This window comes from Antedon bifida, chromosome 3 (assembly GCF_963402885.1).
Source record: "Antedon bifida chromosome 3, ecAntBifi1.1, whole genome shotgun sequence".
Classification (NCBI taxonomy): domain Eukaryota; kingdom Metazoa; phylum Echinodermata; class Crinoidea; order Comatulida; family Antedonidae; genus Antedon; species Antedon bifida.
This window is the reverse complement of record NC_136228.1, coordinates 16,741,059-16,752,427: the sequence shown is the minus strand read 5'-3', so window position 1 is coordinate 16,752,427 and position 11,369 is coordinate 16,741,059. Positions and strand designations below refer to the sequence as shown.

At 31.8% G+C, this 11,369-nt stretch overlaps 1 protein-coding gene across 2 annotated transcripts in view; it reads left to right on the top strand.

The window, feature by feature from the left end:
* The first annotated feature begins 3,070 nt into the window (after positions 1 to 3,070).
* Positions 3,071 to 11,369, top strand: part of LOC144837850 (uncharacterized) — a 33,593-nt gene continuing 25,294 nt past the window's right edge. For both annotated transcript variants that reach the window (XM_078693135.1, XM_078693134.1), the window contains exons 1-6: positions 3,071 to 3,199; positions 3,639 to 3,833; positions 3,985 to 4,146; positions 4,238 to 4,525; positions 4,784 to 4,864; positions 4,980 to 5,190. In XM_078693135.1, the coding sequence (XP_078549261.1) occupies positions 3,101 to 3,199; positions 3,639 to 3,833; positions 3,985 to 4,146; positions 4,238 to 4,525; positions 4,784 to 4,864; positions 4,980 to 5,190 (1,036 nt within the window). In that variant the 5' untranslated portion in view covers positions 3,071 to 3,100. The remainder of the gene's footprint in view (positions 3,200 to 3,638; positions 3,834 to 3,984; positions 4,147 to 4,237; positions 4,526 to 4,783; positions 4,865 to 4,979; positions 5,191 to 11,369) is intronic.

The following is an 11,369-nucleotide window of genomic DNA, read 5'->3' as shown; positions in this document are numbered from 1 at the left end:
ACTTAAAATATTTTATGCAAGAGATGAAAATATGACTTGTTGAATTCAACTGGCCATATGATGACGTCACAACATCTGATTGGCAAAATATTCACATGAATTCGTATCTACAATCCAATAGCTTCCGGAAAATGTTTTATCCATGATTATCACTTTTTATTCTGACGAGCTATAACAGATTAAAATTTATGAAAATAAGTGACCCACGTTATTTACAGTTTTAGACATGATGACGTCATAACAATTAACATATTTTTAACTCATGCAAAAGACAGTTGATTGACCTAGACAGTAATAAAATATCGTAGGAAATTGAATACGTATAGGCGAGATGCGCTCTATTTAATGTGATGAGCAATAACAAAAGAGTCAAAATTCTTATATTTTACATTCGTGTGGCCATACGATGACGTCATAACATCCGAGGGGTAAATATTCTGCACGAATTTATATCTACAACATATCTGCTTACATATTAAATTTAAAAAATTGGGGGTCATGGATGATCCTGAGGAGCTATAATATATTCAAAATTTTGACAATATTTTGTCACTTTTGCAACTAAAACGCGTGCAAATGGTCTAAATCAACGTGTTCGTATGACGTCATTTTAATTTGAAATGATGTCAATCTTTTTTAAAATGACTAAGAAAGGCTGTAAAATCATAATTCAAGAGAAAAACACATGATTATCCGGGAAAGAAAGAAGAATAACAAAGAAGAAGAAAAAGATATTTACAATCACGAGGGTTATCCGCAAAAAATAAAAAAAATTTAAAAAAAAGAGTCTGACAATAACAAAAAAAAAAGGTAACAGGACGATTACAAGGAGTTATCCGCTACTAAGCGGATAACTAATAATATTTTAATAATAATTAATAATTAAAGATGTATTGTCCCCCTGAAAAAATAATTCTGAAAAAAATTTTTGTTGAATATTCCATTTTAATGTAACATAATAGTTATCCACTTATCCAAAAATTAGATCGAAAAAAAATGTATTTACCTGAGAAAAATGTAATTTAAAGCAAAAAATGGTCAAATTGGCTGCCAGCCAATGGATTTTTGGTTGAATTTAACCATTTATTTTGTCATTTTATAAGTGAAAACATTTTTTTTTTCGTTTTTTTTTCTATGGAAGTGATTAACTTGATTAAAACTACAAAATAACATATTCAAAGTCTGATTTAAATTATCTTCATTTTTCATGTTTTTGGGGGACAATACATCTTTAATAATAATATAATATTTTTTATAACCAATAAAAAAAGATCCTGACAATAACAAGAAAAAAAACTAGAATTTAATTCGTCACTTTGACGAATTATAGGTGATCATTTTTATCATTTTACTGAAATTAATTTTTTTTAAACATGCACGTACGTTAACATACGATCGGAAAATGTTGATGTATGCCATCCTATTATAGTGCTGAGTTGTGCCTATATGCCATATACAATATGTACAGTATATACTGTATATCTATATACAGTGTAGCATAGGTGAAATTACGGGACACACATGTTCTAATTTTTTGGCATGATGACGTTATCAAACTAAACTTTAAGATGACAATTTCGAAAGATAATTAATTGTGCAAAAAAATATAAGATTTGGAAAAAAATTTGGCACGTAGAAGCGCTGTGCGCGCTCTTTGAATTGTGTATAACTTTGACGAAAAATATGAAACAACTACTTTTTCACTTCAACTGGCCATATGTTAACGTCACAACATCCAATAGGCTTAATTTTTATATGAATTAATATCTACATTTTATCAGCTTTCATAATAAATTATAATCATCAAGGTAACCTTCAATTCTGAAGAGCTGTAAGATATTCAAATTTACTGCGAAGGTGAAATTACACGGCCTACGTTATTCAAGTTTTTACACGTGATGACGTCATTAAAATGAAGATAGTGTCAACTCATGATAAAGATAATTAATTAAGCAAGCACATACTGAAAGTTGTGCGAAATTCGAGCACACATAACCAAGATGCGCTCTGTTGAATGTGATAATCTACACAAAAAGATAACAAATCCTAATTTTTAAATTCAAGTGGCCATTTGATGACGTCAAAACATTTTGTACGTAAAATGTGTACATGAATTCATATCTACAACTCAATGGCTTCCAGAATAAGTTAAAAAAATCGGGGGTCATCTTGCATTCTGAAGAATTATTTTCATTTTAAAAAAGACCTATTTTTCACCATTTTCAGAACTTTTGTAAAATTAATGTGCGCATTTTGTCATTTTTAACGTGCTTGTATAGCGTTATTTAGGGAATGTACTAAAGATGGTGAGTAGAATGCGATTTGTAAAAATTGTTTTTGCGCAGTAATTTTTTGAAACACGCAAATGGCCTAATTCATGCTCTAAATTGATCAAAACTTAATTTTGAGCTTTTTAAATTTTTAACGCGCGATTTCACGCGCATGACCTGCGCCTGCGTTTTTATTTGCTAATATTTTTACCCTTGTCCTGAAGTTTACGTGTAGTGAATTTCATTGATATGTTATAATGAATTATGGAGATATTATTGATAATGTGATTTCACAAAATGGCGTATAAATGATGCACGGTTGAGTGATCACGCTGAAAAGCTTATTAGGATTAAAGTTACAGTATTTGAAAGATATTGTGAAATTTTTGTGATCATTGACATTTAACTTTTTGAGATAATTGTTACACAAAAAAGTGTACCGAAAGAAGAAGAAGAATATTAAAGATTTTGTACAATAACAATAGGTGATCATTTTACTCTAAATGATCACCTAAATATACATAATACTTAATAGTAATGTTGGTAGGCAAAGACACATGTGTTTGAGATTCCCTCATTTGAAGTTATGATTGAAGTAAAATAGCATGAAACAATAAATGAAAGATTGCAGTTAGGTAGAAACTAGTTATTTAGTAAACCATTATGAATACATTTATTAATTGAAGGTCATGAAGATGTACAAGAAAATGTTTGATAAAATGGAAGGAATGCCATATGCTGACCATGTAGATCGTGAAATGTACATGATCGATAACACTGTGAAGTCACATGAAGGTATTAAAAAACTCAGGCGAAACGTTGGTAGATACATGAAGGAAATGATGAGAGAAGTTCCAGTAAAGTGGTTTCATTTACAGGAAAGGTTGCAAATTGTAGGCCAAACCAAATTGTGTATTACATTTGAGGAGGTAAAGTTTTGATTGTGGTATCCAACTTAATATAACATATATGACAAGTTTCATTGTTTTTTAACTGTTATAGCCTTTTCCTAACAGATATACACAAAGCTAAAGTGAACACTTTAGCGATGCAGACTGTATTTACAGCCATATTACAGTACTGGGATTTAAATGTGTATTACATTTTAAAAACATTTTTTGAAACATAATTGAACGCTAAATACAGAACTGTATGTTAGACATACTGTACATGCAATTGTTACCTGTTTTGCTGATGAAACCGAACCCTCAAAACAGGAAAATGTGTTTATCATCTTATCATTTTATTTTTTTGGCTTCGCTCCAGGCTCTACGAGTAAATGCAACTGCAACAAATGCCAACTGTGACATGTAGTTATTAGGTATGATTGTTGTTTTTTAATTTATTTAAATTTCAATTTTTTATTAGGCTTCTAGGATAGGCACTCAATGTGGAATTTCCAAAGAGGGGTTCTTCGCTGCTCTAACATATCTTAATGATAGTGGGATAATTTTGTATTCGAGTTCTAACAAAAAACTGAAAAACACTGTGATAATAGACCTTCAAATGATGATTCAAATGGTGACAAAAGTAATCACGGTAATTAGACCGTCTATTAAAGTGGTAAGTATTTTATTATTATACATAAAGTGCGAATTTAGGCCTAATAATTATGTTGGCAAACACTCTTGACAACCAAGTTGCTTAATTTGAAACATGTATTGACATGTGATTGTATACTGTGTGGAGTAGAAGTAAGGTGTTTTTTATGCAGAAGCAAATGAGGGTGCTGTGGAAAAGGCTTGATGAGAAAGGAATACTGGAGGAAAGACTGCTACGGTATTTATGGGAACATGAATTAGAGGAAGATCCACATCGCTTTGAAATCTTTACTGAAGTAATGAAGACATTTGGTTTGATCTTTGAGATATTGAAGGTAACATCTTATTTTAAATTGGCTATAACTTAAATTAGCTTAAATGTTACTCGTAGTTTTCTAATCCACAACACTTTGCTTACATCTGCAGGTAACCGAAGGTGATCGGGTATTTCTGGTTCCATCTCGGATGCAAACCAAGAAAGAGAGTCTTACAGTTAAAACGGACGAGAAAAATATGATATCGATCTATCTTATGCCTATGGACTTTCTTCCCAATGATGTATACAATACATTGGTTGTTGCATTTCTGGACTTGATGGAAGTCAAAGGTATACGTGACGAACCATATGTGTTTCAAAATCGCAGTGAATTTGTCTTTAGGGATCATGGAGTCAATTTAGGCGCAGTAAAAATTGACAACAGGCATGCATTAAAGGTTTGGAAATTCATTTATATATTTATTTAATGTTACAAATCAATATATTTAATTAAGAAAAACTGTAAAAAGCAGCACAATTTTAAAAGATTTCAGTCAATTTTGTCAAAGGTCAAGTGCCTTGGCTTCAACTTACTATTTTCATTTTAATGAATAAATATTGAACTATGGAAAAAATATTTTAGTACCATTAATACAATGGTACTGTTTTATATTTATTATTTAAGTTAAGTTAACAAAGAAAAGTTTCCTCATCAGCTTGAAATTTCTCGTCTAATTGAAATTGATGTCAATACTAGATTACGAATGAAAAAACCGCAGCCAAGCTTCTGCATAGAGGTAAGGATTATGATGATATGTGTTTATATACAATTTTGAATGAACAACAATGAACACTCAAATGTAATGAAAACATATGTTTAACTTAAGCTCTTCATTTCTATTTGGTTTGTAGGTGTTAAGGTATCTAAAGCATCAACTAAAAACTGTGCTTGTCACTAGAGAAAGAGTTGGCTACGATCTATGTGTGTTGTGTAATGCTTGTAATCCAGCAGAGAAGCCTCATTTACATGATCTCAGTCGATGCTTGGAACAAGATTTCATTGGTGTTAAATGTGATGATAAGATTATGAATACCACTCATTTAAAGAATCTATTTCTTGATGGTTAGTTAATTAAACATTATCCTAATTTCAAAATATCAATTTTTTTACCAGTGGTTGCGCAAGGATTTCCCAGATGGAATGGCTATGTCATGACCATGCAACTTGGGTCCACATACGTGACACAAAAAGCAAAAAAAAATAACATTAATGTCTTTTTTAACTATAATGTTTGTATTTCTGTCAACCAACAATACGGAACAGTTACTGAATTGTTTCTTCTTAACCTAATCATTGAATTATTTGGTTCAGTGAGATAGCTTTTTAACAGCTCAAACATCTTTTTATATCCAAGATCTTGTTCAGACATGATTTTGCACAACTTTGTGTGTCTAAACTAGGAAAAGGGTGTAATTAACCTGTCTTTGGTTTTGAAAGCTCAATGTACAAGACTTTATGAAAGTCAAACATTAACCATTTTGACCTCCAACCAATCAAGTTTTCTCTTACATACCCATATGTTCACTCTGATCTGTGGCACTTCAGTTTGCAAAACCCTTTGCTGTATGAATGCATGCTTCATAAATCTGAACATACCCTTAGATATCACCGGTAAAATGCTATGTTTCCAAACTGATTTTTAAATAGGGGAATGACCATGATAGTGTCATATTTGAAAATAAAGTTGTTTAAAGATAATAATGAATTAAGTGTTATAATGCTTTATATCAGCATCACCCTTAAAAAATAAAGAATGTTTTCAAGTCCTGTATTTTTACGTAGCCAGAATGCATTAGAGACTTGACACCAAGTATTTTGCGAATGCAGCGAGCCGGGGTCCAGGGAAGCTTTGGCTCTCAGAGCAATTTCGGTTGTTTTAATCAGCTTACAGAGACATTTTTTACCTACTAAAATCTGAGTTATGCAGAGAAATTATATAGTACACTACAGTATTATGGAAGTTAATAGTACTGAAATACAGCTTTATTGTTGCAAAAAAGTATATTATATTAGGCCCTTAAATAATTTCTTATCCTATATAAACATTAAAAAACAAACCGTTTATTTCGGTGTACAAGTCGCACCTGTGTATAAGACGCACCCATAACGGAGACTGAAATATTAGTATTTTTTATGTAGTCGATGTATAAGACGCACTTATTTCTAGGCCGAAATTTAAACATTTTACAATCAAAACAATGGTATTTTAATGATGATTTGATACATATTTATTAGAATCAAATGATATAATTTTGTTTGATTGCCTTTATTATTACATCGTAATCAGTCTCTACTTCAACTGAATGAAAAGGGAAATCCCCATATTTCCCCATATTTTTTCAGTTACGATGCACTGTGTGGGTAGGGCTAGCCTATGTCTATTTAAGTAACTTTAATTAGGTGATCATCTAATTTACTTTTGTCTTGCTTGTATGCATAACATTCAGATCCAAATACTCCCATGTTGGACAAATTGGGTTTTCGACCCGTCATCATAAAATATGGAGTTTGTTGTACACAATTGTTAAAACATCGATTACATATATATGCCGCAGTTAGAATTGCATATGGCCAAAAATCTTTGCCTAAATTTGACTGTGCAATCAAACATCTACCCATCTCAAATAATGTTCGCCAGTTTCGTTCGGCAGTCCCATTTTGGTGAGGGGAGTAGGGTGCAGAAGTATCATGTCTTATACGATTCTTTGTAAGGAGTGAGTTAAACTCCTTTGAAGTGAACTCGCAGCCATTGTCTGACCTAATACACTTTACATTTCCCAGTGGGGAAGAGTCTGCCAGAAACCTTTCTGTGGCAGATATAGTGTCACTTTTATTTTTCAAGAAGTATACAAACACAGCTCCTGAATAATCATCTGTAAATGATATGGCATACTTAAATCCCTCTCTAGAGACTGGGTCAATTGGTCCAGCCAGATCTGTGTGGACCAATTCTAAGAGTTTGTTTGCACGGACATCAGGCTTTCTATTTCTACTTTGCATCATTTTACTAATAGTGCATATATCACAAATTTTGGGTTTATCACATCTTCCCTGTATGTTCATACCATCTACTACATTAGGTAGTTTCAATATATCATCATAATTACAGTGCCCTAAAACATTGTGCCAACCTTGTAGGTCACAAGTCATATTAACTGAATCATCATTACAAGTATTTAAATAATATAATCTATTTTCCTTTACAATATTGAAAATAGAGCCATTAGGAGCCTTAAGTTGGGCTGAATATTTTTCAAAATTAATTTGTGCTCCCTTATTGGCCGCAGCCTGAACTGACAAAATATCTTGTTTATATGAGGGAACATATAAAGCATTTTCAAGAGTGACTTTGTGTTGATTGCCATTTACATCATATATTAGAACATTAGCATCTCCCTTACCAATGACTACCCCATTTGTTTTAGTGCCATTAGCCAATTCTATAAAATGGGTATCTGGATTGAAGCTCTTATCAAGGTTTATAAATTTTGATTTATCATTTATGATATGGTATGTTGCCCCGCAATCTACTAATAAATTACCATTACATAAATTACTATTAATACTTGCTTTGAATGCAAATTCAACTCCATCCAGATGGGCTAGCAGAAAATGAGTGGACCATAATTCATAATGTTCTGCTTCCCCGTCAAAATAAAGTCGCTTAGAGCTTGTGATGCTGGGCCCACAACCTGTTGTATCCAGCTCGGCCATTTTAGGTTAGGTCCTAAGGACACCAACACTCAATTGAAATTAATTGCAAAAATAGTATTTCTATGCTATGTACGCTATGTGCACAAAAGTGTGTGCGCAGTGCAAACAATTTTGTTATGCTCAAAATTAAAGGTCTGCGAAATTGATTTTGAGTATTTTAAACACACCATTTTTATTTTATAAAAGAAGCATTCCACAGTAATTGCGACATAAGTTGACAATTTTAAAATTGTGTATTGTGCTGTACATAAATTTGAACATATTCAGATTCAGATTTGATTTATTAAGTCATTCATAGTACAATGATAATTGTTTTCTTGGCAGAAAAACACAAACAAAACAATACACACATAATATTTACATTCATGATCAACATGGAAATTAACAACTGATAAAGCAATATAAAATACAAATGACTTCATCTTATAAAATTTGCAATCATCTTAATTTGTACTATGAAACCTTCACTGGTCTAATGTTAGACACCAGTGTATTGATATACTGTAGGCTTATGAAATATTTTTGTCGAATACTAGTTTGTCATCTTTACCATTCCACATTATTCGCATTATTGCCTCGTAATTTAGAGTTAAATTGTGTTGTATCCTAATATTCGAGTAACATTTTATGTAAGTTTTGTATTTTTTATTATTACAAAATATGTTTTTGTATTACTGTACTCGGTAGATAATATACTGTATATAAGAATGAAGATTAGATTGATCACCAAGCTATGCTATGAAAACAGTTTTTCTTTCTATACTACTTGGTGTGTTTGATGCACAAATTTGACCTCTAAATTGTAGGTGCGTCTTATACACAGGTCACTTCCTCACGCACACCAAAAAGCCACACAAAGTTAAAACTACAGCAGTAGCCTACAACAACTCTTACTGTAGGCCTAGCTAGTTAGAGTCTTAGCCTTTCTAATTTTATTGCAATAATGTCTTGCCTAGAGGGTCGATTACTACGTAGTGCATGAGATATTCTACCCAGGCCTTCACCTATTCTTTACTAATCTGAACTTGTGTGTGCATAGCTAGATCAAATAAAACACAATTATGGAAAAGTTCACTAATTACGGTGATCATCACATTTTAATTACACTTGATACTGTGGTTTATTAAATTACATCCCTATGTTAACAGTCACATATTTCTGTAATCATATAGACAATAGTTTATACATCAAGCGTCATCTAAAAGAACTTGTTTTTAAAGTGCTAATAAGCTTCCCCTAAGTTCATATTTGTATATGTACAACCGTCAGTGCTGGCACATGGCTAGTGTCTTACAGACTAGTATTGACATGCATTTTCATAATAGACATAGTTTAAAATTAATAATGATATTGCTGGTTTATTACCAGCCCTGGAAACTTATCATTTGAATTTATTTAAATTAAATGGTCATACACACAGTAACAAGGTATATATTTAAATAATATGCAATTAGAGTCACTTAATTATGATTGTTATTAGACATAAATAGATAGGTTAAGCCCCACCACACAGTGCATTGTAACTGAAGAAATATGGGGATTTCCCTTTTCACAGACTGATTACAATGTAATAAATAGCTGGCTCAAACCAAACTGAAACTCATATATTGGGAAGAATAAACTATATTTAAACAGATTTTCTAACTGCAAAATTAGAAAATCTTTTGGTTTAAAATGTTATTACTAATTATAGTTGGTGGAGTAATTAAAGCCCCCTTCCCTACGTTTTTTAGATCTAATTTAAGATCACAAACTATATTTAATGTAAAAATAATACTATATGGTCCTATTGCGATAACTCTTTTCGTCTTTAAAAGGTTTAAAATGTGAAAAATAAGTCGATTCTAATAATTATAGCGGCCCGCTATAAATCCCAAAATGCATTGCGCGCGGATTGATATTTTTGTTTTTCACCTGTAATTCGCCCACTTTTCGATCGATCAAAACAAATGGAAGACTCCTAACTTTTCAGCGAAAATACCGGGTTTTCCCCAATTTGTATCAACGGAGTCTGGCAAAAATAGAAAGACAATTAATGCAGCAACTATACAACGTCAGGCTAGGTATATAGCTAGCGTACGATGTTCGTACGTTACCGATGTTTACCAGCTAGGCCTACAAAACTAAGCCTAGCTAGGCTAGGCCTAAGACCGTCCACTAGAGGTCGATCGCCGCGAGCTACTTAGGTAGTGCATTGTTTCTCACTTTTTATCATAATTTACCATAAAACGTACATTTAAGACAAGGAATGACATGGTTTAATGTTTTTAAAGTGATATATATGTATTATTTTCCAAAAAACGTCCAAAATTGCAGGGAAGGGGTCTTTAATTTAATATCAAAGTCATTGCATTAAGATTCAAGAACATAATTCCAATTTATAGAGATAATAAATTATTTAATTCATCACAAAAAAACTGTAGAAAGAGTAAAGCTAGAGTTTAGCTTTACATTCAAGTAGTGTAGTGTAGCTTGGTGGTTAACATGTTGGCCTTCCAATCCCAAGGTACGACTAATTTGGACATGACTCTTCCAACTCCACTCCCTGAGCCTCAAGTTTATCCATCCCGTAATTGGCGAGTTGCTTGCTGTTAGATGCGTATGAAATAAGACCCAAAAAAAAAAAATTTATTTTACTTTGTTCACTCTCACAAATGTGTTCCTTTAAATATTATTTTGTTATTAGTTTAAAAGGATATTCCGATTGCTATTGCTGTTCATGGGAGAGACTTTAAAGAAGCGTACAATGAAGCCTCGAAAGAAGGATCCGTCAAAATCAATCTTGGAATGCTTAAAGTGATTTAGTATATATTTAGTATACGTCATATACGAACGTATATAGTATACGAATGTATATGAAAGTTGAAACATAGGTTGTTTTTTTGCAAAGGGTTACCTTGGACAACATACTGAAACAGTATATATCTGTCTATATATCAAGATGTGTCATCACTATCTTGTTTATATTGAAATGGATTCTATGAATAGTATTGGTACAGTATATAATAGTTTATTGTTTATCTTAAATCCTGTTGAACCAAACTTTTAGAACATAATATTGTGGCTATTGTAATGTTAAATTTAACTGAGGCTAAATAACTATAAAAACAGTACTATGGGCAGATTTAGACTTTAACTTAAGATTTATTTCCAAGGAGTGAGTTGCTTATATTTATTAATTATCTCCTGTAAAGTACCATGTTGGCTGTATGATAAGTCTTGTGGTTAGTGTTCAATTTTACTTTCTCACAGACGTCCAAGATGATAGAGAGTTACTGCAATCTGTCAATATTCTTAAATAAAAGGCTTGACCTATAATCTGATTGGCAAACACTAGACTTTATTGTTTTCATAATCTAGCCATCATTATTATTCAGATTTAAAAAATTAACAATTCAGTTATCATATTAAAATAATATATTGTTATCATCAACTAAAAAAAATGGCCACAGATCCCATAGTTTTACAACTCGTTTTGCAATGCAGATCTGTTTATTTCTTGAAATGTTGTGTAGAATATCGGTTAT